Source organism: Nyctereutes procyonoides, unplaced genomic scaffold (genome assembly GCF_905146905.1).
Source record: "Nyctereutes procyonoides isolate TBG_1078 unplaced genomic scaffold, NYPRO_anot_genome, whole genome shotgun sequence".
Classification (NCBI taxonomy): domain Eukaryota; kingdom Metazoa; phylum Chordata; class Mammalia; order Carnivora; family Canidae; genus Nyctereutes; species Nyctereutes procyonoides.
Window position 1 is genome coordinate 982,614 of NW_026575028.1, and position 26,642 is coordinate 1,009,255.

Here is a 26,642-nt window from a genome sequence, read left to right on the forward strand (position 1 = left end):
GGGTATTCTGGGGAAAAAGTCATTATATTAGCACAATCAGTCTGGGAGGAATAACTCTCCTTTGAGGGTTACCAACTTCCACCCTGAAGAAGATGGCGTTTCATCAATCTCTTACTCATCTCGTAATGACAAGTTTACTGCACATTAGTATTGGACCTAGTTTCCCAGCCCTAACAGATATCTAATAGTAAATTTAATAGAACAGAAGTATTTGAGATACCACCTTTACCTGTATGAAAAATATAATCCATAACACCCCAAACCCCTGCCTTGCATGGCACTGGAGGGCTGAGTACTGGAAAACCATTTTGTCTCAGCTTTCTAAGAGTGAGCTCTATATAGTTCCGCCCTATACAGAAATGTAGTAGCAGAGAAAATGGATGTCAAGTTAGGGTCAAAACAAGGAATGAGTCCTTATCAAAAAGATCCTTTATTTGTTGACACATAAAATTTTGCTCCAAATGTCTATACATCTCAAATGTATTGAAGAGCAGTTTACTTGGCAGTAATGGTGTGAGGGAGCCTAGAAGCTCCATATTAAAATTATGCTACTGGGCAGCTCTGGTGACTCAGCGGTTTAGCGCAGCCTTCAGCCCAGGGTGTGATCATGGAGACCCAGGATTGAGTTCCACATCGGGCTCCCTGCATGATGCCTGTTTCTCCCTCTGCCTTTGTCTCTGCCTCTCTCTGTGTCTCTCGTGAATAAATAAATTAAAATCTTTAAAAATAAATAAAATAAAATTATGCTACTGGTTATATGAACAACATAAGATACCCAGGTGGTAGAAATGTAGTAAAATCTAGCTTTGTTAGGTATTTTATTTTTTAAAGATTTTATTTATTTATTCACGAGAGACACACATGGGGTGGGGGGGTAGGGGTGGGCGGGGGGTGGGCAGAGACACAGGCAGAGGGAGAAGCAGCTCCATGAAGGGAGCCTGATGTGGGACTTGATCCGGGGTCTCCAGGATCATACCCTGGACCGAAGGCAGCACTAAACCGCTGAGCCACCTGGGCTGCCCCAGTTAGGCATTTTACAAATACTGCAAGAAGCTATATTTCTGTAAAAATCACAAAGAAGGGCATAAACTAAAAAGAAGAAAGTCTACACTTGATTATGTTAACTGGTGGATCCAAGAGTAAGGAAAATAGATTTGTCAGATTGAAATAAACTCAAGGATTATAATAAAACTGAACTGCAGAAGGAGTCAAACACAGAGCTGAGGAATCCATTTGTAAATACCACTGACTAACGATCAGTTCTAGTTTGTTACAGGAGATATGAAACATCACTGTACCTCGTCAATTAGTTCTTTCTACATAAAATATGTAGTAAAATCAGGATTACTCACGTGATATCCCTTCGTTGATAGCAGCCCTGAAGCAGGCAGGCGATCAGGTCACTGATAAACTCTACATCATCTCTGTGAAGAGCTGCTTCTAACTCCTATGGAGGAGAGAGAGAGATTAGAGAGATTTCTTAAAATCCACCTGTCCCTCCTTCCTACCACCCACACTATCAATATCACTCTCCAACCCGCTATAGGGTCAGTGTAGCCAAACTGCTTGCCTTTCCTCTCACAGTTACTGCTGGAAGAGCAAAGAGTTCAACTTTTGTTTTTCCATTGGGTTTATTTCTCCCATTGCTCCATTCCATTTTTCTGCATACCAGAAAAATCATACATATATCTCTTTTTGTAAGTCAATGGTAGCTGCATAATTATCAAAGAGCTTAACTTATATAAATATGCTATAATGCCTTCTACGTTAATGACAAGAAAGTCGCAAATATGTGATTAAAAAGTATTCTTCATCCCCCTAACAGTTTTAACAGGTAAATCAATTGCTTTATAGAATCACTATGTTTATTGAAGACAAGCACTGGTAAATGAGCAATGTAGTTATGAATTCTTATTTTGAGGAGGCTACACTTAAGTGACTAATGACAGGAGATTGCTAGAACTGAGCTGAATCTTACATCATCTAGAGAGAAGTGAGGTAATGTCTATGTTAATGGTTTAATCCTAGGTGAGATGTATTTGCTTTCCTTGGGACTCAAGCAGACAATGCCAAAGGTCTAGCATTCTGAACAAGACTAAATTGACAAGGAGCTGCTGGGACAAAGTGATGGTGAGAAATTTTAGGAGATCCTGTTTCTCCTTTCAAACTCCCAGAATATACCAGTATTTCCTAAGATGATGGAATTTGTTCTAAGTCCTCAGCTCTTGAGAAAAAAAGTTTGACAGCACTGTTTCAACCAGAATGCTTGCATTCTGCATGCAAGCTATTTATTTTCCAAGGTCTGCTCTGCTTTTACTAATCATCACCAGATCTATAAAACAGAAAAAAACCAAGCTTTGAAGGCTCTCGTATTAATGGTTCTGAAAGCATGAGGTGTGTGTGCATAAGAAACAATTTCTGACCTAAATACCAATTACACAGCAGTGCATACTTAACAGGGGATTCTGCTGCTACTATAAAAACATTATTGTTTTGCTAATAATTGTAATAAAATTATGTAAATTATTTTAATGGTTTCATTTATTTTTTTTTTTAATTCTCAAGTTTGTAAACACTCCCTCTAAAACCTTCATAATATAGAGGTGCCTTGGTGGCACAGTCCGTTAAGCGTCTAACTCTTGGTTTTGGCTTGGGTTGTGATCGCAGGGTTGTGAGACAGAGCCCTGTAGTGGGATCTGTGAACAAGGAGTCTACTTGAGATTCTCTCCCTCTCTCAAATAAATAAATCTTTTTTTTTTTTTTAAGTAAAATAAAACCTTCATAGGACAAAAAACTGCTCAGCAAACTAATGGACACAAATAAGCAAAATAGAAACTACCATGAGGTGGTTCACCAGAAAAGGTTCATCTAGCCTGTGCTGCCTTAAAACACAGGTGAATGAAACTCAAAATTCAAAGACTGCAAGGCTGAGGCTTGCAAATGTTTTGCTTGCCTTAATTATAAACCTGGGAATTATATCTATAGCAATGGTTCTTATTCTTCTATTAGCTTATTAATTACTGTTGGAAGAGTTCTCTTCTACATTCTAGTTACTGATCATCCAAAAAACAAGAAACTCTCCCAACCAGAGATAACTGGGATCTGAACTATAATTAGTCAGAATTCACTCATTCAACCAATATTTACTAGGCACTCACCCTGTGTAAGATAATATAGTACTTCCTAAGCACTGAGGAGCTTAGTGTAGTTTGGAGAGATGACTACAAAAACAGACAAACCAACTAATTAGCACTATTAGGTACACAAAAGGTGCTATGGGTGCAACGGGAATTGAGAAGAAAAGGACTACTTGTGGCTGTGGGAAGCCTAAAACACTGCATGAAGATGGTAGTACCTGCAGTGGGAAAATTGTGGCTGGGTGGCAATGGGGGGAGAAACAGAGCATGAGCAGGTGCAGATGACACGGGGAGCAAGGCCACCAAGAAGACAGCTGCTTCATTTCAACTATTCTGTAGATTATATGAGGGGAAGTAATGTGAGTTTAGATTGATCACTGGTACTGGATACTGAGCTAGTGAGTTTGGTGTTTCTTTGGAAAACAATGGAGACTCATTACAATTATTTTTATTGAGGAAAAGACACAGTGATACTTCTCTAGCTGCTGTGTATTTAAAAGGGATTCTAGTGGCAGAGGGTGCGAGGTGAGGTTAACCACAAGCAAGAGCCTGGGATAAAGATTCTGAAGGACTTAAATGAGAGAAATAGCAGCAACGGGGAAAAACACGAATTCAAGATCAGACAGAAATAAATGTGATTCAACAGCAAGGGAAGATTTGAATGGGTTCATATTTTATGTTTGGTCACTGGGCAAGACTCCAAAGCAAACTGCAATTATAACAGAAGCTGAACTCTTGAAACACAAAGTCCCAGGCCATCTCATTTGATAGAGAAGCCAGAATTACTGAATCGTAGGCTGGAAGGTATATTACAGATTATACTATTTCAACTCTCTCAACTGAAGGATAAATAAACTAGGCCCAGGAAGGTTAACTGGCATCTCCTGTTGTACTTAGCAAAACAGTGCCAGGACCAAGTGAAACCCCAACCACTCCATCCAGGGCTCTTCCCACAGAGTAAGCTGCTTCCTACTGGCCCATGTGCTCTATGCTAGAAAGCCTGATGGCTTTAACAGCTCTAATAACCCACTTCCACCACTCCCAACCAAGCCCTCAAATGTACCATTCTGCCTAAGCAGAAAGAAATCCCTCCTGCAAAGCCATACTGTAACAGGTCTTTAGATGAAAAACTTTTATCTATAAAATCTTCCTAGCTGAGTTCCACTTTGCTGGTTTCTCCAGCAACATCTTCAACACTGTATGGTCACAAATTGTTACACACTCCTGCTGAGGTTCTGTCCTCATCAGTGTAAATTAAAGAGTACCACGTGTTTCTTGATTAAAAGTGCTATAGTCAGATGCTTTTTAGTGTTTTTAAAGAAAAGCACCAAATTAAACTATGATAAAGTCCACATTTGAAGAGATAAGAACTGGGAGGGCTTTACTAAGTAAAGGCTAAACTAAGTAAAAGTTTGTCATAAATCTCTGTGGAGGTATGCCAGGATTCCTAGAAGCAGGATACATGTCGATCACTTTTATTCGATAGTAAATAATTTTTTTATTTATTTTTGAAGATTTTATTTATTTATTCATGAGACGGGGGGGGGGGGGGGAGCGCAGGCAGAGGGAGGAGAAGTGGGCTCCATCCTGGGACTCACGAATCACTCCCTAAGCCAAAGGCAGACACTCAATCGCTGAGCCACCCAGGCGTCCTAGTAGTAAATAATTTAAAACGGTAATTTTATAAAACAGTCACACTACAAAGCAAAATGTAAAATCTGCATTAATTTTTATGCTGAAACTCCAAAAAAAGAAAACAAAAGGGGAAAAAATGTCACTCCTAAAAGAGCAGTTAAAGCTCTATTATGAATTACCTTTCTTTTCTATGCACTTCCCCCACCCACAGGCATTCCCTTCTCCCTTAGGTGTGAATAGTTGATAAGAATATGTTTCCGTTTCTATCAGGATAACTCATTAGAGGAAAGTTCTAGCTGTCCATTTTATACCTCAATATTGTCTTCTGAAGAAGCAACAATAAAATATAGCAATATTTACCTGGTGGATGCACAGTGAAGCAGAGCATGTGAAAATTCATGGCACGTGTAGACAGTACCAAGTATTTTCTGCCAAATAGGGTAATTAGAGGACTGTAGACAGGACGGGTCTGTTCCTTGAGGGCCTTCACATTAAAGAGTGTGGATTTTACCTCCGTATACAATCAGGTCTGGAGAAGGAGAGTGAAATGATCACATCTCTATCTCAGAAAAATAGTTTTTTTTTTTTTTAAGATTTATTTATTTATGATAGACATAGAGAGAGGCAGGCAGAGACACAGGAGGAGGTAGAAGCAGGCTCCACGCAAGGAGCCCGACGCGGGACTCGATCCCGGGACTCCAGGATCGCACCCTGGGCCAAAGGCAGGCACTAAACCACTGAGCCACCCAGGGATCCCCCCCAGAAAAATAGTTTTGAGAAGAGAATGCAGAATGACTGGGAGGAGTACCAGGGGTAGGGACGACAGGGCAGTGTTAGCATCACCTGGAAGTTTGCTGGAAGCATAAGCACCTCAGGTGTACTGAAACCAGAATCTGCATTTTAAGAAGAGCCCCACCCCATGATTCATATGCATATATTGTCTGGGAGGTGCTATTCTGGAAGATACAAGGTCAGAGAATGAGGTAAATAAAAGCAGAGTAGTGGGAATAAAGAAAGGGAGAATTAGGGAACATGTGGAAGATGAATAAATGCTGGCTTAATGGACAAAAGGCAGAAACATAATTACCAAAAGAAATTGGACCTAAATGCTCTAGACCTAAATGCTCTAAAACATAAGAAACCTCAAAAGTGAATTTCTGACATAAGGATGGAATTAAATCCTTACATTGTAATCCCAAACATACTCAAATGATTAATTTCAAGAAGAACTAATGCCCCTTGTTTATCTAAAAACCTTAGCATTATTGTAGGATTAAAATCAAATCATGCAGATTTATGTGGTTATCAGTATCTACAGAATTTATAGTTCCTGCCTCAAGCTCTAAAACCTGTTGAAAGGGCTGAAGAATTAAATATAATTCAGATATCCAGGTAAACCGTTAAACAGTCTACTCTAAATAAAAGATTGGTCGTCCCTGGTGGGAAGAGTGAGTCATTTGGGCCTTACAGAAGAATGTCATTTCTGGCAATAAATCTATTTAGAATGTGAGGATATAACATGAAATTTCTGGTTACAGTGTTTTCCAAACAATATCAACTGCCAATATCCTTTTATTACTGCTCCCAGAGAGTCATCAAGTAGAATTACGGACAAATTAGAATGAAGCAAGGTATTCCAGGACGAAATAAAAACTGAGACCTACAAAGATTAAGAGTAGTGATATGGCCAAAAAGATACGATGTCCTTAAACCCACACTCCTACTTACATTAGGTTATTTATTTTCAAGTTAACTAACATCTTGTTAACCTGTGGCAGTTAGCAGAGATCAAAATTAGTAAGTCAATTTACAATTAGTAAACGTAAGAACAGCTTATCTTAAAATACATGTCCAATAGTTAAAATTATTTTTTTAATTTTTAAAAATTTTTATTTATTTATGATAGTCACAGAGACAGAGAGAGAGAGAGAGAGAGAGAGAGAGAGAGAGAGAGAGGCAGAGACACATGCAGAGGGAGAAGCAGGCTCCATGCACTGGGAGCCCGATGTGGGATTCGATCCCGGGTCTCCAGGATCACGCCCTGGGCCAAAGGCAGGCGCTAAACCGCTGTGCCACCCGGGGTTCCCTTTTTTTTTTTTAAACCAACAGTTAAAATTATTAATTTGGGGATCCCTGGGTGGCGCAGCGGTTTGGCGCCTACCTTTGGCCCAGGGCGCAATCCTGGAGACCCGGGATCGAATCCCACGTCAGGCTCCGGGTGCATGGAGCCTGCTTCTCCCTCTGCCTGTGTCTCTGCCTCTCTCTCTCTCTCTGTATGACTATCGTAAATAAATAAAAAATTAAAAAAAATTATTAATTTGTATAACACATCTCTATTTTCTTCAATAAATCAAGGGAAAATTTTTTTTAAAGATTTATTTATTTATTAGAGAGAGAGAGAGAGAGAGAGAGAGAGAGAGAGAGAGAAGCAGAGACACAGGAGGAGGAAGAAGCAGGCTCCATGCCAGGAGCCCGATGCAGGACTCAATCCCGGGACTCCAGGATTGCGCCCTGGGCCAAAGGCAAGCGCCAAACCGCTGAGCCACCCAGGGATCCCCAATCAAGGGAAATTTTTATTTCCTATTTGTATTTTTAAAAATTCTACTGGGAAGTAGAAGACTGAATGAGAGAGCAACATTGATACTGATGATGTTCTAACTCTGATGGATGCTATTTTCACAGATGGTATCACTTATAAATGAATAAAGCGAAACATTCATAGACAAATGATGATAGAATGTGTCATGAACTAAAACATGGATTAATAAAATCTGTGAATCTGAAATTTAAAAAAGAAAAAGAAGGAAAGACAAAATTGTTTCACTATATTTCCCGCCTGCCTCAGTAACTAGGCTTCCTTGGTGATTCAACCATAGTTTTCTTACTTAACATTATCAGCAGAAACTAGGGAGTAACATCCTTATCTTAATTTGAAAAAAGAATATTAAGTGCTCTTGTTCAATACTGAACTGTGATGGGCTGGCTAAAGGGCATTGGTAAAAAATTCTCCGCAGTGAACCTAGGTTTGCTTTTCTTAGCACAGCCATGATCTAATGAGTTAACAACTGGGGAAAGTGGTTACACAGAAAGGCAGAGTATCAGGGATGTTGGATCAGCTCTTCCAAGGAACAGAGCAGGCTTGAATTGCTCCTGAAATGACACAAGTATCGAGAGGAACTCTTGATATTTACAAATAAAATTCAACACCTCGCCCTTGCCTACCACCATTTTACTCACGGAATACAGTAAACTCAGAAATCAGTAAGAAAATGGGCTCAAAATATAAAATTGCTTTTCAAATGTACTTCTATATTGTGCTTCTTCATAAATCAGCAGCTATCTACATAACCCACCAAAAAATATGCAGGGTCATGGTGACTTGTAAGGTGACAAAGTTATCAGTGAAGTTTTCCCCTCTAGCTCAGCAGAACTGAAAATGCAGAATTGGTAAAGATTAAAATGAAGAATAGGTGATAAATCCCCTGGAGGGCAAAGCTTCTCCCACCTTTCTCCTTCCCCTTAGTTACAGTTAACACCAGCAGTTGGTACTACATGGATAAACCAAGGCACACTAATATAGGCCTCAGTTTTCACCCTATGGTGAAACAAAGATTAAGAATGCTATAGAAAGACAGCAAAGAAGATGGGTAACAGGAAAGCAATTTTAATCCTGCTGAACAGGAGAACTTGCTTATCAGTTAATTTTTCACTTTAGTGGGTATAGTAAAAAAGAAAAAGTTCTGGAGTTCTGTTTCACAACAGTGTGAATATACTTAACACTACTGAACTGTGCACTTAAAAATGGCTAAGATGACAAGTTTTATATTACGTTTCTTACCACAATTCAGAAAAAAATTGTCGCACTAAAAGGAACTACCACCAAGGATTTTGTAATGATTATTATGAGGCAATGCTTATAAAAGCCAGTGGAGCCTGGCACACCGTAAATATTCCACAACATGCTAATATTACAATTATTTCATCTTGATTACAATGAAAGTGTGTGTGTGTGGGGGGAAGCAAAGACTGAAGAGACAGAAAGTGGCCTTTTCAAAATTCAGGTTTCTTAAAAGAAATTAAAATCCTTTTAATACACAGCCTACCATGTTCATACGCCAATAAAAACCCAACAGTTCTCCAAGGAATTATTTGGAAACCCAGGTTATTCAAAGCTTTGCTACTTAGGCCTTCAAACCCAGAGCTTAGAGTCTTAGAAGCAAGGGAATAAATAAGGACTACCCTCCTAAAATACCCCTCCCCCCACACACACTTTCTCTCCTCCCCTTTTGTATTTCCTTTTCACTGTGGGCACTGAGCTGTGAGCACAGAAATCTGAACTTTGCCAAAATGCTCTGGGACTGAAGAGGAAGGGGTGGGGGAGCAGATAGCTCGGCCAATCATTTGGGAGAAGGGGGACCTGGTCCTATGGCTCCTCTGTAGCTTCAGAGAGTAGCTGGAGGGAGTAACAGGATTTGTCCTCTTTGCAGCTGGCGTCACAGTTCATTAGGGACAAGTCTGTTTAACATCCTTCCACCTCCTCTACCCTCAAGAACAGGCGGTAGCTGCTCAGAGAACTCAGGACTGAGTGAGGGCAACAGCTTCAAACCCTGATTGGCAATGAGAAAGAAATAGGGCCTTTAGCATAGGTGATGGAAAAACACTCGTTAACAATTCTTTACTTTAAAAAGTCCCACTTGGGGCAGCCCGGGTGGCTCACCAGTTAGCGCCGCCTTCAGCCAGGGGTGTGACCCCAGGATCCAGTCCCGTGTCAGGCTCCCCGCAGGGAGCCTGCTTCCCTCTCTGCCTCTCTGTGTGTGTGTGTCTCTCATGAATAAATAAATAAAATCTTTAAAAAAAAAAAAGTCCCACTTGCCTAATAAACTAAGATGATTTCTAGACTGGAGACAAATGACACAGAAAGAACATTACCAATTCCATTAATGTATAACAACCATTCACTTAATATCTTTTCTTAAATAACACTAAAGGTAGCTTTCTATTGTTTGACACACTTCTAATCTCCAGGAATTTTCTTTGATCTTTTACTAAGGAAGGTGGTAAAGACAGACAAACTTTCTTTTCTTTAACGTCCAAGTAAGAATCAGGACCACAGATTTGTACTACTGTTATTTGGGCACAGTAATTCCTTTGAGTTTACTTTAAGGAGGCAAAAAAGGCCTCAGGATAAAAGAATCATAGATACTGTTATTTGATTTTAGAAGGTTACAAATCCTCCTAATTTGCACAAGGACCAACTGCAATGTGGTGTCTCAGGAAAAGAGACTTCTGTATAGGACCCAGAATGGCACTTACACAAAGGAGATGCAAAGCAGGCCTTCCTGAAGGAGTCTCCCAGCTGCTTTCCAAGAGAGAATGCCTGGAGTGTGAGCGCAGAATACATGAAGAAGTCAGCACACGAGCCTCCAGAAGGCATCCCTGACTCTGGCAGCTGATGCTTTCTAACTTGGTATAAATTAATTTAATCCCAAAGGCCTGCCCCATGCCAATTTAGACTGTAAAGTATAAATCAGCTCGAGTGGGTATAATGGTGAGGGACCTGAAACTGGCTATTAAAACACTTTCAGTTGGCCAAGCGATTTATCCCAGGAGTCCCCAAAGGCCAGCAGGTCTGTATTGCTGCTTTGCTGCAACCATATCATTCCTCTCAACCATCCATGAAACAGCTGTGTCACTGACTATGCTGCTGGGTAACAGAAACAAAACCAAAATAGCTTCTCCCCACAAATGACTGCTACCCTAAAATATTAGGCAAACTGGAAAATACTAATTATACCAATAAATGGGTAAATCTAGAAAAGCATGATTTTCTGAAAAGGCATAAATCATCAAAGCTGGTTCTAGCATTAAAAAAAAAAAAAGGCTCAGGAAGTTTCATGGATATTCTCCCTTAAGAAAACGTCCATGATTATATAAACAATTCCTGAGCACTGAAAAAGTTGGAAAGCTCAGTATGTTCCGAGGCTAGAATACTGGACAGGAATAGCCATGCAAACAAGAAATCTGGAAAAGCAGGTTCTTGACAGACTATACACAACCTCAGATATCAGGTCAAGCAGTCTAGATTTCACTGCTTTCCACCCAGGAAATGTATAGCTCTAGGGTTCCACAGTGCATGGCCAGAATATATCAGTTTAAAATGGCACAGCTTCTAGAGAGTCAGGTTTACTTTTATTTTATTTATTTCTTTGTTTGTTTTCACTGTTTAAGTTGTTGTTGAGAAGATACTTTTAACTTAAACGTTTGCATGAATTTAAGACAGGGGATTTCATCAGAGAATTTATGTTTGGAGCTACTTAGGACTATCGTTCTATGTAAAATTATGCAATCCTCATTCTCTGTCATTAGAACTTACTACTGGATTAGTTTGGAATTATTATAGGTATTTCAGGGAAACCACTAAAGAACAGGAAATGCTTTTGAACAGGTGGCAGTAGGGAAAGAATAGTCAAACCTAGAAGGTTATCTAGATGTGGTCTGCAGGACACATTGTTAGGAAGAGAGATTAGAGGGTGAGATTTCTGATCTAGTCCAGGGGAGAATCGATGGGGCCAATACTAGAAGGATGACATGGGAAATACACAAGAGAAGGTGACAGGAGAGGATTTCAGAAGCAGAGTCGTTAAGATTTTGCAATTAATTGTATGTGGCTTAAAAAAGGACAAAAAAATTTTAGGTAACAAGTTCTAATCCTCCCCATCCCTGAAAAAATATTACCGTCTTTTAAATTGGTAAACAGAATTAAGGACAATAAAGGTTGAAAGGTGAATGGAAGATTGGGGCAGTGGGAAGAAATAACAAAGACTTGATGTTTGAAATAAGATCCTAGAAGGTTTAGAGTGGGAAATAATTTTGTAATGTCATAAATCCTATTGTTCCCATCTGATTGTGTCCTAGTCTATGTGAGAGTGGCAAAAACATACAGAGAAAAATGTCTAATGTGTGCAGGGAGGTAGGGGTCTCTCTCAATCAATTCAAGCAGTTCAACATATAATGGGCATGTGACAGTGGGATGTCACATAGTGGAAAGGCATCCCTAGCATCTGAAGACATACTGCATGCCAGGCTCTGTGTTACGTGCTGGGGATGCAAAAGGAGAGTAAGAACCTTACCTTCAAGTAGCATAAAACCTAGAAGTGGGGTGTTGTGGGGGACAGACAAAAAATAAATTCCATTTAGAGTAACAACTGGCACAGCAGAGTGGTGCGGAGATAAGTGAACAAAATGCTGCTCTGGCAATTAGTTAGCAAAGACTAGAAGATGAGCAGGATATAATCAGTTCACACAAGGGCAGTAGGAACAGTGGAGGTTCTCAGTAAAATGCAGGTTTCCTCGAAGAATGAAATGCTGGGGCAGCCCAGGTGGCTCAGTGGTTTAGCACCACCTTCAATCCAGGGCCTGATCCTGGAGACCCGGGATCAAGTCCCATGTCAGACTCCCTGCATGGAGCCTGCTTCTCCCTCTGCTGTGTCTGTGCCTCTCTCTCTCTCCTCTCTGTCTCTCATGAATAAATAAAAAAGAATGAAATACTAAAAATGAAAACATAATAGTGACCTGTGCCAAAATCCCTGGTACTGCAGAGTGCCTCCACAGAGCAAGTGGTCACAGAACATTCACAGAGAAAACGGAAAGAAATTAGCTATTGGGAACAACTTGTCTAAAAGATGACTGTGTGACTGAAGATTTTCGGAAATGCCTGAAATTCTATCAAGAAATCTGTAAAGGCAGGACAAAACTAGGAATGAGCGGGCTGTGACTGTAACTAAGAAAACAGTATTGAGGGATGCCTGGGTGGCTCAGCAGTTGAGCGTCTGTCTTTAGCTCACGGCATGTTCCTAGAGATCCGGGATCCAGTCCTGCAATGGGTCCCTGCATAAAGCCTGCTTCTCCCTCTGCCTGTCTCTCTCTCTCTCTCATGAATAAATAAAATCTTTTAAAAAAAGGAAAAGAGTATTGAAATCTTGTTGGAAAAAAAAGGAGGGGGGGAATGTTACAACCAAAAAGGGATATGCTATCTATAATGGGAAAGAGGTCTCAAGGTAAAGAATTAGGCAGTGTTTATCTAGCCTTATCCTGAGGGAGAGATACTGATGAAACTCGGTATCTGGGGCAGGAATATTTCATCAGGCCTGTAAGAAATTATCCCCTCAAGATGAATTCATTCTCTTTTGTTTCTCAGCTTCTTTATTAGCAACAGTGAGTACGTCTTGGTATTAGGAAGGTGGTGTGTGTTGAATGGCAGGTGTTAATATAATGACCATGGAACAATATCTACTGAATTTTAAATAAGCAAAATGCCATTCGGTGACTCTGGATCTACTGAAATTGTTAAGTTTTTGAGCCTACAAACTGAGAACCAGAACCAGTCAACTTGAAAGCACTCACAATGGAGCAAGACATAGATGAAATAGGAACGAGAGTGCACAGATGATGTTTAGAAAAGGAATACCTTAGAAGCGAAGTTGACAAATAGGTATGATTTTGGTGGGCTGAGGCAAAGATTTTTCAGCAAAATTCTTACAAAAGATTTATCTTGAATGTGAATACTTACTAAATTTTTTCTATTAAAAGACACTCCCTCGTTTTACTTTTGGGTAACAGCAATTTAGGGAAGAGAAAATCGCCTGAATCAACTTCAATCAATGCCAGTTTCGGATTCTTACAGATGTCATTTGATGGAATTTATCTAATTTTTTTATTTACCTTAAAAGGAGACAAAAAACCTTTACAACAACTCTAAAACTCTGGAGCCATGAACTCAACTCCAAGTGTTAAAGTGTAATTATAGAAATCAGTTTACATAGAGACCACATGTGTTTATGTTTAATGATCATGAATATATACCTACAGAACAACTGCAAAACCAAACTAACCTACTATTAACTGAGTAAGTAATTGTGACTTGGAATAATACTTTCAGAAAATCTATCAAAAACGGATTCAGAAACTTAAGACTGAAGGGAGGTTGAAAAATTATACTTTTCAGTTCTTCAAAAGTGGTGCTAATGATGATGAAATTCTTTCTAGAAATAAGAATGGAAAAAAATCAATTATTTCTAAATTTAAAAATCCAAATGTTTATAGAAAAATCCCTAAGATAGGGGCAGCCCAGTGGCTCGGTGGTTTAGCGCCGCCTTCAGTCCAGGGCCTGATCCTCGAGTCCTGGGATGGAGTCCCACGTTGAGCTCCCTGCATGAAGCCTGCTTCTCCCTCTGTGTCTCTGTCTCTCTCTCTCTGTGTGTATGTGTCTTTCATAAATAAATGGAATCTTAAAAAAAAAGAAAGAAAAATCCCTAACATAAATTTTCCAAATAGAACTTTGACTATTTCCCCTCTCTTATTAAAAGTTTCATACACTATGGTAAGTTAATATTCCCAAAGTTTTATTGATTCATCTCGTTGGAAAACGGGGTATTGCCTAAATTGAAACACCCATGGCTACTTATACATGTTAATACTACTATGAAAGTGACTGAACCTGGGACGCCTGGGTGGCTCAGTGGCTGAGCGTCTGCCTTTGGCTCAGGGCGTGATCCTGGGATCCAGAATCAAGTCCCACATCAGGCTCCCTGCATGGAGTCTGCCTCTCCCTCTGCCTGTGTCTCTGCTTCTCTCTCTGTGTGTCTCTCATTAGTAAATAAATAAAATCATAAGAAAGAAAAGAAAAGAAAGAAAGAAAGAGACTGAACCAGAATCATATCTCATGCCCTTCCCAACTGTAGCAAAGGGAATCACACCTTTTATACAGGAAAAGACAGTAAGAGTCTGGAAAGGAGAAAAGGAATGGAAAATAGTATTTTACAATGATGCTATTTCTTCTAAAACATAGCCTAACTAGTTCACTCTATTATTTATTCAACTTCTAAACAGATAAGAATTACTACCTATACCCTACCCTATTATCCACCCCCAACCAATACCCTATTAATACATATAACCAAATATTAAAATACAACCAAATATTAATACATATCCTTCTAGTTCTTTGGGCCCCAGTCTAGAAGGCATCTTTGTAACTTCCAGATCCAATCCCCATGTATGATGGATAAATAAATTGATGAAAATAGTATGATCCTCTGTGTCATCAGGTGTTTTAGTGATGTAGCATTATTTTTTTTAAAGATTTTATTTATTTATTCATGAGAGACATGGAGAGAGAGGCAGAGACCTACACAGAGGAAAAAGCAGGCTCCATGCAGGGAGCCCAATGTAGGACTTTATCCAGGACCTGGGGATCATGCACTGAGCCAAAGGAAGACGCTCAGGCTTCCCCTTCCCTATATATTTCCCTTTTCATCTGCCCTCCTCCTCCTCCACATAAGAATTGTTTTGTTTGTGATCAAGTTGAATAATAAAACAATCCAATGTTCTCCAATTAGGTTTTATCAATATCTATAGTGGGTAACGTCAACTTTATGGCGGGAAGGAGTTGAAAGGTTAACAAGAAAAAACTGCTAAGGGTCCTTGAGTATTAGAAGACTTTGGATTTCACTAAGGAATTTGATACAAACAATTTGGAGGATATAGGTAGATTATGGATACAAAAAGGAAAGGACAAAACCAAGAAATAGAAAAAAAAAACAAGAAATAGGATTACCACGTAGTTCTAACAAAAATATTAGAAACGTTGCAGAGTATTACAAAATGCTTATGGCATTTATATGGATAAGAGATTGGTATCTCTAGGACAGGCCAGGACATTAAAAAACAAAATAAGGGGATCCCTAGGTGGCTGAGCGGTTTGGCACCTCCCTTTGGTCCAGGGTGTGATCCTGGAGTCCCAGGATGAAGTCCCACAACGGGCTCCTTGCAAGGAGCCTGCTTCTCCCTCTGCCTGTGCCCCTGCCCACCGCCCCCGCCCCTCATGAATAAATGAAGAAAAATCTTTTTTTTTAAATATTTTATTTATTTATTCATAGACACAGAGAGAGAGGCAGAGACACAGGCAGAGGGAGAAGCAGGCTCCATGCAGGGAGCCCGATGTGGGACTCGATCCTGGGTCTCCGGGATCACACCCCAGGCTGCAGGCGGTGCCAAACCGCTGCGCCACCGGGGCTGCCCAATGAAGAAAAATCTTAAAAAAAAAAAAAAAAAAAAAAACTATCGGAAAGCACTGATTCATACACTGACAGGACTTTTTTATTCCTCAAAAGCATAATAAACCAAAAAAACATGTGGTGACTGCCAAAATTAACTGAAATTGGGCCATGGTAAAAAGGAATCAGAAAGATATTCTCTGTCAAACCTCTACTTTCACGTATAAGCAACAGAATTAACCAACTACAATATATTCACTTCTTTGACAACTTAAGAATTGGGAATTTTAAGGGTGGTGGCTCAGTTGGATAAGCACCTGACTCTTGATTTCAGCTCAAGTGGTAATCTCAGGGTTGTGAAATCGAGCCCAAAAATCTCTGCAAAATATTATCACCAATATTAGTGGTGCGAACAAATCTTTATTCTTAACATTCTACTGTAATCAAGTCACATCTAATGAATGGATTCTGAGCCCTCATCATTCTGGATCTAAAAGCAGCATTTAAATTAGTTGGGGTTATTGGGACGCTACAGCCCAATAACTGTGGCTCAGTGGGTGAGCATCTGCCTTGGGCTCAGGGTGTGATCCAGGGTCCTGGGAATTTAGTCCCGCATCCGGCTCCCTGCAAGGAGCCTGTTTTCTCCCCTCTGCCTATGTCTCTGTCTCTCGTGAATGAATAAATAAATATTTAAAATATAAATAAATTAGTTGGTTATTTCCTCTAGCTTAAAAGTTTTGTCTCTTGGCTTCAAAACACTCGCCTCACTGGTTTTCCTTTTCAATTTTCTTGGCTGATTTCCCCCCTTTCTTCTTGTACTCTGTATGTTGGTAAAAATGTCGTGGGGTTCAGTCTTTGAATCTATCTCTTCACTGTCCTTTTGGCCTACATTCACTGCCTTTATGAGCTCCTCCAGCCATGACTTTAAATACTATCCATTACACTAATCATGCTCTCTCATTTGTACCTCCATTCCTCTCTCCTCAGAATCCCAAGTTGGCTCATCCAATAGAGCCCCTGTACCTAATGTAGTGGTGACTGAGAGTCAAATGGGCATAATGAACTTAATATGATCAAAACTGAATTTTCAATTTTACCTCCTTAAACCTGCTTCTACTCTTACATTCCCAACCACAGTAAATGGAATCTTCTTCTAGATGTTCTAGCAGGGAATTCTGAGTTATCCTTGACTCTTCTCTTTTTCTTCCATTTCACATCCAAACCTTTAACAAATTTTGTTGATTCTGCCTTCAACTGAGATTTAGAAACTGCTCTCTCCTCACTGCCTTCTCCGCTACCCTCCATCTAAGCATCAACAATTTAGTAGCATACAAGCTCAACTATCAGCTTCTTTTCCTTATGTGTTCATACCAATAGCTTACTAAACTTGAGTCAGAACGTGTCACTCCTGTGCAAAAGCCTTCTTCAGAATAAAATCCAAAGTTTATACCACAGCCTTCACAACCTTCCCTGGTAATACCTTCCTGCTGATCCTCTATTATTTCTTACTGCTCTTGTCCTTGCTCACTCCCCTCAGCATACCAGCCTCTTACCTGTTCCTCATAGATCCTCAGAATGCTCTTGCCCTTTCTCGGACTTTAAGACTGCTACCCCTAGTATCTACATGGCTTGCCCTGTTACCCAGTTCCTGCACATCCTCCTCATTCTCTATTCCCTTTATTATACTTTATTTTCCTAATTCACTTATCACCTATCTATTATATATATTTATTTTCTTTCTTCCACTGCTACCATGCAAATCCTTTGAGGAACTTTGTGCCCACTTCCCCAAAACTGTACCCGCCCACTAACTCCACTACTGTGGAGTACTTAGAAATATTTTTTGAAATAAGTTAGCCAGTTTCCACAAGCCAAGATTCTAAACTTAAGGCCATGGTCCAGTAAAAGAAGCCCTAAATCCTAACTTTTATAAAGGATAATCAAAGATATGAATATTGAGAATAATATTATGAAAATAAAGGATCTGAAACGTTTTACATCTACTCTGGTTTGATCTGAAGTCATTTAACAATTACCTAGATTTGTGAAAACTATTACTCCAAAAATTAAATTTGTAAGTATTCACTAATAAAGCAAATACATTGTTGGTTTCAGGAAGAACTAACCACATCTATGGGTTTAAGACACAAGCTATAGAGAAGCACTTCTTGGTGTCTAAGCAGTGTTGGAAAGCCATAGATAATGAAATAAGAACTTGCTTTAAAGTATTCATAATTTCACATTTTCCTCTCAATCTCCACTACCACTGCTCTAATAACAGATTTTGCACTTCTCACCTAAACTTCCATATGGTCTTCCACTTCCAACATAGATTCATCTACCCTGTTGCCATATTAAATTTGCTCCAATTATTGTCATATCACTTATATAGAAGCCTCCAAGGACTCCCCACAATTCACCAAACTGGGCATACACTCAAACTCCTAAGCTTATCATTCAAAATCATTCTGAAAGGACCTCAGTATACCTTTTCAATATTCTCCCATTAAGCTAGAGATCTTGTAGAGAACTAGTTAAGTGCTTTAAAAACACTTTGTACTTACCAGATGTATCTAGAAATTACTTAAAAGCTGTATTAAGTACAGTCCTGTTTCAGGCATTTAAACACAAGGCCATTCATTCCTTAGTGCTAAATATTTGTTATTTTTCAGAAATGGTGGGTACTTCCCAATCTCTACTCCTGTCATTTGTGTGTGTGTGTGTTAGAGTAAATAAACATGCCCCTTTTGCTGCCACCCAATCCAATCACATGAGACAAACACAGCAAACATCTGGAAGGAAGGCTGCTTTTCTGCATTTTCTGGTGCACAGAGGCTTGACTGTGAGAAAGTCTGGCCTGAGTTATAAGTCCGCCTGAGTCCCTAAAAGATTTCTGCTAACTGGAGACTGCTAATTGCTTTCACCTGGACAAATTGGCCTACTGATCATGAAAGGCCCCAAACTCTCATACCCAGGAGTTTCAAGATAGAGAGGCTAAGTCTCTTAAAATATGGTAAGTTAAAATGAGAGCCCTAACCCAAAATACAAAGTATGGGACTATGGAAGGAAGTGGAGAGTAAAGTATCGGAAATCTGATTTATTTTTCTGCCTCAAGCACCTATCCGCTAGGAGTGCTTGAAAAAAGAAAGGGGATGGAAAAATACTGTCTCAACAGAGAATATTTAAAATACGAGCAAGGAAATTGTGTTTTTTCAAAAACGCAACATTGTTTTAGGGGATGGGTAAGAATCAAAACTAATGTTAGGAAGCTATCTGGCAAGGGAAGTTGCTTTGGAAGAAAAGAAAAGCCTTCCTCACTCATTCAGGATAAACAATTTTCTGTTTCTGTAGGTAAGTAACAAGGGGCACCAGCACAGAAACTCAGTCATTGCAACCACTGGTGCTTCTCTGATGCTGGGAATTAGGGAAGCAACTAACAAGTCTCAGAATGTGACCAGCGGAGACTAAACCTAACCTGTCAACCACATCCTGCTAGTTTCTGTGAAGATGAAACACTCCTAACCCCAGAAGAAACCTAGAAATGACAATGTCCTGGGCAGGAATATTTGGTGCAAACATGAGAGGCTTTTCCCCCCCAAAAACAAAGTTAGGGTTTGTGAGAGAAACCTGGAATGTGAAATAAAGGTGTAGCAATGTAGACAGTATTTAAAACAGTGGTTAAACAGTGATTCAACTATCAAGCCATAGGTTAAGGTACTAAAGAGTCATGGGCATAGGACTAGAGACAAGAGACGCTCCATAAAATCTAAGACCGTCTCTGTCCGGACTTGTCAACCTAAAGCTTTAAAGTTAAACGAAAAGGGGGCAAAAATTCACTGGGCAAGAAACTGAACCCCCAAATCAGAACACCTGATTGGGGAATGCATTAATCAAACATGAACAACCTTCACTCCCTTTCAAGGGTCCAAAAAGAAGGAGGACGAAACATCAGAGGAGACTCCAAGTTACAAGTGTAAACAGATCAGTGTCATAAATGAGGCGCTGAGGATACTAGACTGCCTTCTGTGCTGGAGGAAGAGGGAGTGTCTAAAAACATAAATGAATCTATAAATGCATGCTGACCTAAGTGACTTTGGAAATGAGTGGGATCTTTAAGATTAAAAGGCAAAAGACACTATACTCTAGCTGATAAAGCTGTTTCTCATGAGGAAATCGATTAAACAATTCTTACACTGCTTTATATGTATACTGGGATTGAACAATTAAATGAATGGCAAATGGTGGGAGCCAGGTTTCTCACTGTCAGGGAATTTACAGATAAGCAAGGGGAAGAGGCTAAAATGATCCCTGGAGCAAAGGCTTTAATCTTACTACAAGGATAGCTGCATACAGAAATATTTATACATATGTGTGTATACACAGGTTACTATGCCCACATATATCTCCTTGCTCTGTCAACTGAGAGGGCCCAGATCAAAAATAACTCAGTAGCAAAGGGCACGTCTAGCACTCAGATCTTGATTTCTAATACACTGTTCAACAATAGAAACTAGAGTTCCTTGAAGAAATGACAGATTTTAGAGCTGGGGTAGGAAATATACACAATGAGCCTGGCACATCTTCTAGTGTCTGAAAATAATGAAGTACTCTAAACCAAACCAAACCAAAACCACCCCAATGCCAAAGGAAAGAGCTTCCAATGGCCATATCCAGAGCAATCTGAATAGGAAATTACTGGATCATAAAAGTATAAAAACACATAAAGTATAAAACAAAGTATGGATTCAAACTGATATAAATTTTAAAAATAATAAATAAGCCAAATAAAAACCTATATTGCTAGGTAATAATCTGTGGTTTAATGGAGTGTAACATGGAGGAGGAACATTCCCTTCTTTCCTCACTTGACTATCTGAGAGGGCTGCACCAGAAGAGAAATGAGTAAGCAGAGTTAGGTGAAGGGTGAGAACACAGCTTATAGAAAGAACATCTAAGGAGTTCTTGGAAAGGTACGGGATACTGGCTTTATAGCATGCAGACTATCCCTATAGCGATAACCATCTAGTGTGAAAGAGAGAGCAAACTACACATGAACTGGGCCATGGACCTCCCTTGTATTAAACATGGAGATTATGAACACGTGGGGCCTAGTGGTAGAGGATTTTGTTTGGGGGTAAATCTGTTTCCCATTTGGTCTGTATTTCTGTATTTGAGCCCCCAGGTAAATAAAGCCTGAGAAACAATGGAATAGCACTAGCTAAGGTGTTATTAGCATAAATACAGGCGACCCTTCATAAAGTCAACTTAACAAATGTACATATTCTTCTCAGGTTATTAAAGTGTGAGGTGCTTCTCAAGAATTTGCTTCAAGAAAACGTTGCATTGGGCTGCGTATTGGAAAACCTACATGTGAGGTCAGGTTTCCTGCACTGAAGACTTTTGAAAAGTGTGGAAGATGCACATAGGACTTAAGTCACAAAAATTAAGAGTTTCAAAAGTCACAATCAAGAGGCAGCTATAGGAACGCCCCTCTATTGGATGCTGTTTAATTAAGCAGTTGTTTAATTAAGCCAATTAGAGGTTAACTTAAAAAAAGGAGGTGGAGACAGCTATATAAAAAAATTATACAATGAACACAGCTTGAACGTATCACCAAGCCCTGAGGCACCATCAAGAGACATTTAACTGGCAGGCACTCTGGCGGCTATAATTATTTTGATAGTATGTGGCTTTCATTTTTCTTTTCCCTAACTCTTCCTTTTTATTTTTTTTATTATTGTTTTTTTAAGATTTATTTATTCATTCATTCAGAGAGAGCGAAGAGAGAGGCAGAGACACAGGCAGGGGAGAAGCAGGCTCCATGCAGGGAGCCCGAGTGGGACTAGATCCCAGGTCTCCAGGATCACGCCCTGGGCTGAAGATGGTGCTAAACCGCTGAGCCACCCAGGCTGCCCAGCAAATTGAAATTATTTATTTATTTATTTATTTATTTATTTATTTATTTATTTATTTATCTATCTATCTATCTATCTATTTATTTATTTATTTATTTATTTTTTAGCAAATTGAATTTAAATAAAAAACAAAAAAACCCAAAAACTAAGTTCCGAAAACTGGATTAGGCAGGTAAAGAACAATACAAACCATAAACTCAAGAAATCTGTTCTTTAATAAAAGAATTTATACAAACTACTACATCTTTTAATCAGTGCTTTCAAAAGATATCTGATAATAATGGCCTTGTAGCTTTAATTCTGTGCATGATCAGGATGCATCTAAGCACTAATTAGGCTTTTCTTTTTTTTTAAAGCTTTTTATTCTGAAATAATTATAGACTTATAGAAAGTTGCAAAAAAAAAAAAAAAAAAAAAAAAACCTATACCCAGAGGTCCTTGTACTCTTCACCCTTCACCCAGTTTCTTCCAATGTTCCAATGGTAAAATCTTGCATAACTATATCATAAAAGCTGATCCGAACCAGGAAATCGACATTGGTACCATTTCACTCACTACATTCAGCTCATTGTTTTTGCATGTACTCATTTGTGTATACAAACCTACACACATACCACATAGTTTATGCCTTCTAATCACTGCACAGTATTCCAGAATACTAGTTTATTTAACCACGCTGAAGGACTTAAGTTACTTCCACATGGAGGACTATAGCAAAACTGCTACATATGTTGATATAAGGATTTTCTCTGGAATAAATGTCCAAGAGTGCAATAACAGGGTCACATGACAAATGGATGTTTAGATTTGTTCTTTGTTGTTGTTGTTTAAAGAAGTGTTTTTGGAGCACTCATGTGCAAAGCACTGTTCTAGGTGATGAGAAGAGAGGGAACAAAATCTCTGCCCTCATGGAACTCATGCTTCAGTGACTATGTCCTGGAAAAAAACAAGATGCAGATCAAAAAAAATTATGAAACTATAAAATCTTACAAATGAAATGGGATTACAAATGAATTGCCCAAATATCACACATAAGGAAAGAAAACTGGGCTAGATCCCAAGATCCAACTAATACAGAATGGGCTGGACAAAGCGAGTAAAATCAAACTAAAAATTTGTATTAATTATAAATTCTAATTAAATAACTTGATCAGATAGGGAGTAAATGGTATTAACAAGGATTAAAAACATAAACATGTATTATATGAACTGTTACATTACTCTTATGCCAGCACTGTGTTAGAAAAATTTTTGCTTATTTGTTTTTTATATGGAAGAGTGCCACTTACAATCTGCTTTCCATGTTGTGATAATAGCATGGACCTCAGATGTAGAAGATTAAATAGTTATCTATATCACAGTGATCTTTTTTTTAGTATTTATTGTAAGAGAAGAATTTCATTCAGCTCATATCCATACTGCTATTATAATAAATGGACTTCTACCCCAAGTTTAGGACAGAACAAGCTGGTTATCACTAGCCAAAGACAGTATCTGAAAGGTTGTCACAAGGCACCTGGGTGGCTCCGTGGTTGAGCATCTGCCTTTGGCTCAGGTTGTGATCCGAGGCTCCTTGGGATCGAGTCCCACATCGCACTCCCTGCATGGAGCCTGCTTCTCCCTCTGCCTGTGTCTCTGCCTCTCTCTATGTCTCTCATGAATAAATAAAATATTTAGGGGGATTCCTGGGTGGCTCAGCAGTTTGGCATCTGCCTTCTACTCAGGGCGTGATCTTGGAGTCCTGGGATCAAGTCCCATGTCGAGCTCCCTACATGGAGTCTGCTTCTGTCTCTGCCTCTCTCTCTCTCTCTCTGTCTCCCTCATGAATAAATAAAATCTTGAAAAAAAATAAAATAAATAAAATATTTAAAATATGTGTGTGTGTGTATAAATAAATAAAAGAAAGGTTGTCGCTTTGTTTTTAACATGGGACATTTCAAAAAACTTCCTAAGGAAAATAGAAATTTCAAAATTATACCTTTTGATGCACAAGTGCCTTATTTTCTGTATCAAAAAAAAGGAAATTTGTAGTTTTCACTGTGGAACAAGCAATTATTAACACAACAGTCTTTATTTATTATTTATTATTATTATTATTATTTAAAAAAACAACAGTCTTTAAAGGCTCCTTGCAGATCATAACTCAATCTGTACTTCTTTACTTTCAGGGTTTTTTTTTGTTTTAAAGATTTTATTTATTTATTCATAAGAGACACACAGAGAGAGGCATAGGCACAGGCAGAGGGAGAAGCAGGCTCCCTTGTAAGGAGCCCAATGTGGGACTCAATGGACTCAATCCTAGATCCTGGGATCAAGCCCTGAGCCAAAGGCAGACACTCAACCACTGAGCCACCCAGGCGTCCCTTTACTTTCAGTTTTAAGTAACAAAATATTAGGGTATTTAAAAAACACAATACTTTGAAAAAAGCAAATTGATTCCAACAAATTTAATATTCTATACTGCTGTCATACACCTCTCAGGAGAATGGCTGAGTAGAATTTGAAAAAGAAAAGAGGAACTAGAATGGTCAAATAAAGCATATTATAAAACCATAATAAAAGTGTGATAAAAAGGATTATATTGGCATGAGACAAAGTAGGAGAGAATGGAAAATGTAAAAGCAAAGTCAGCAATATGTAAGAATTTAGAATAAAAGTGGCATTTTTATCCATGGTAAACAGACAATTCAATGCAATGCAGTAACTGGTTAAGAATTTCAGGGGAGGGTTTGGATTTCTACCATGTATCATGGAGATTAAAGAGTTAAATACTTATATGCCAACCATGAAAATTACAAGAAAATATGGGTATCACATATATCCTGAGGTCATGGAGGAAAATGCAGTAAGATTACCAAGTGATACTAACAGTTCACTTGAATTAGTGATGATGAATTTAAGCAAGACCAGTTAAGTATGGTTATATATATTTTTTTTGTTGTCACATTCAGTTTTGCAGCAGGTCCAGACATATACAGAGTAAGAAGAGTTGGCTTTAATCAAGATTGGACAGAAGTGTTAGAGAAAGAAACAAAAAGAATTTTGGCATGCAGATTCTAACCTGCACCAGTTCCTCCCAAATTATCCCTGCCTCCTGGTAACTCAAGCCTTGTATCACACTCTCCTTAAATGTGAGCAGGATCTGTGACTGGCTCCTAACCAACAAAAGAAAGCAATGGTTACAAAAGGACACCTCCAAGACTACATTCCCATTGTTCTGTTGGTCTCCTTGAGAGATTCTCTCACTAGATGCCATGGATAAAGTAAGCAGCCTTGCTGGAAGGCTCATGAGGCAAGGAATTAAGGGGCAGCCTCCAGCCAGCAAAATAAAACAGACTTCGGGATGCCTGGTTGGTTTGGGTGGTAGCACATGCAACTCTTGACCTGGGGGTTATAAATTCAAGCCCCACACTGGGTACAGAGTTCACTTTAAAAAGGTGAAACATCAATGCATGTAAACCCTGGGGAGATGAAGATTGATGGAGGAAGCTAGTAATACAGCCAGAGAGAGAGGTTTTGCAGGTGTTGGTCAAGGGCAAGGTCTAGGTGTTTTTTCATTGTGTCAGACTTAGAAATTTTGCTTATGACTGATGATGGTGAGCTATGGAGGGCACTGTGTTTCAGGACTTAGAAGGATGTAAATCATTGTACTATTCCCTCACTGAGAAAGTTACTATGGAAAACAGCTGAACTAAAGGGTATACTTAGTGAGACAACTGGCTTCTATTCTGGTAAAAGCTCCTTGTCTTGCTCTAGATAGGGACCATGATTTGAGTAGCATTAGTCTAGGAAATGAGGGATGGCCTAGAAGTCTTAAAGTGACTGACATGAACATGAATAAAGGGTCAAATGGACCAGTTCAAATAAGCCAACTGAATAGACAGCAAGAGTTTTGAGGAAAGGATGGAAGCAGTCTTGCCCAGGAACATGGTAGAGTTTTGAGAATCCTCTCGTTTCCTCCTCCCACTGTAGTATGAAGACAGGAAAAAAAGGGAGAACTATTTAGCATCCTTGGCTCCCTAAATATCATCAGCACTCTCCAGTTATTGTTAAAACCAAACCATGTTCCCTTAAGGGCAGCAGTGCTATATGCTCTTGAGAATTATTGCTCTAGACCCTAAGAGGGTGGTTCAACTTTCTTCTGCATCTTTAAGGATATATACATAAGCACAAAAATTTATTTATTTATTTATTTTTTAATTTTTTTTTTTATTTATGAGGGGGCACACACACACACACACACACAGAGAGGCAGAGACACAAGCAGAGAGAAAAGCAGGCTTCTCACAGGTTGCCTGATGCAGGACTCGATCCCGGATCCCGGGATCACACCCTGAGCCAAAGGCAGATGCTCAATCGCCCAGCCACTCCAGCATCCTGAGCACAAAAATTTAAACATCAGTAGAAAAGATCACTTTTAGATACTATACAACTATAAATAACAAAGGAAAAGGATAATATAACTGACTTTATTAAAGATAAATGAGTAACATGAGGGCTACAGGTGACAATTTTCTTAAAACTTGCTATTTTCAGGTGCCTGGGAGGCTCAGCCTGTTATAGTGTCTGCCGTTGGCTCAGGTTATGATCCCAGGGTCCTGAAATCAAGCCCCATGTGGCTGAGCTACCTGCTCAGCAGGAGTCTGCTTCTCTCTATCCCTCTGCCCCTCCCCTTGCTCATGCACTCAAATAAATAAATTTTTTTAAAATGATGATTTCCAAAATTTAAAAACTAATCACAAATCATTCTGGACCAGCTATCCGGTGTTTAACACATTACCATAAAACTTAGTGACTTCAAATAACAAACATGTATCATCTCAGTTTTGGGGATCAGGAATTTGGAGGCAGGGATCCCTGGGTGGCGCAGCGGTTTGGCACCTGCCTTTGGCCCAGGGCGC

General features: G+C 39.2%; 1 protein-coding gene across 3 annotated transcripts in view; it reads right to left on the bottom strand.

The window, feature by feature from the left end:
* Nucleotides 1–26,642, bottom strand: part of LOC129503466 (chromatin remodeling regulator CECR2) — a 169,558-nt gene that overhangs the window by 64,796 nt on the left and 78,120 nt on the right. For all 3 annotated transcript variants that reach the window (XM_055315567.1, XM_055315568.1, XM_055315566.1), the window contains exon 2: nucleotides 1,353–1,447. In XM_055315567.1, the coding sequence (XP_055171542.1) occupies nucleotides 1,353–1,447 (95 nt within the window). The remainder of the gene's footprint in view (nucleotides 1–1,352; nucleotides 1,448–26,642) is intronic.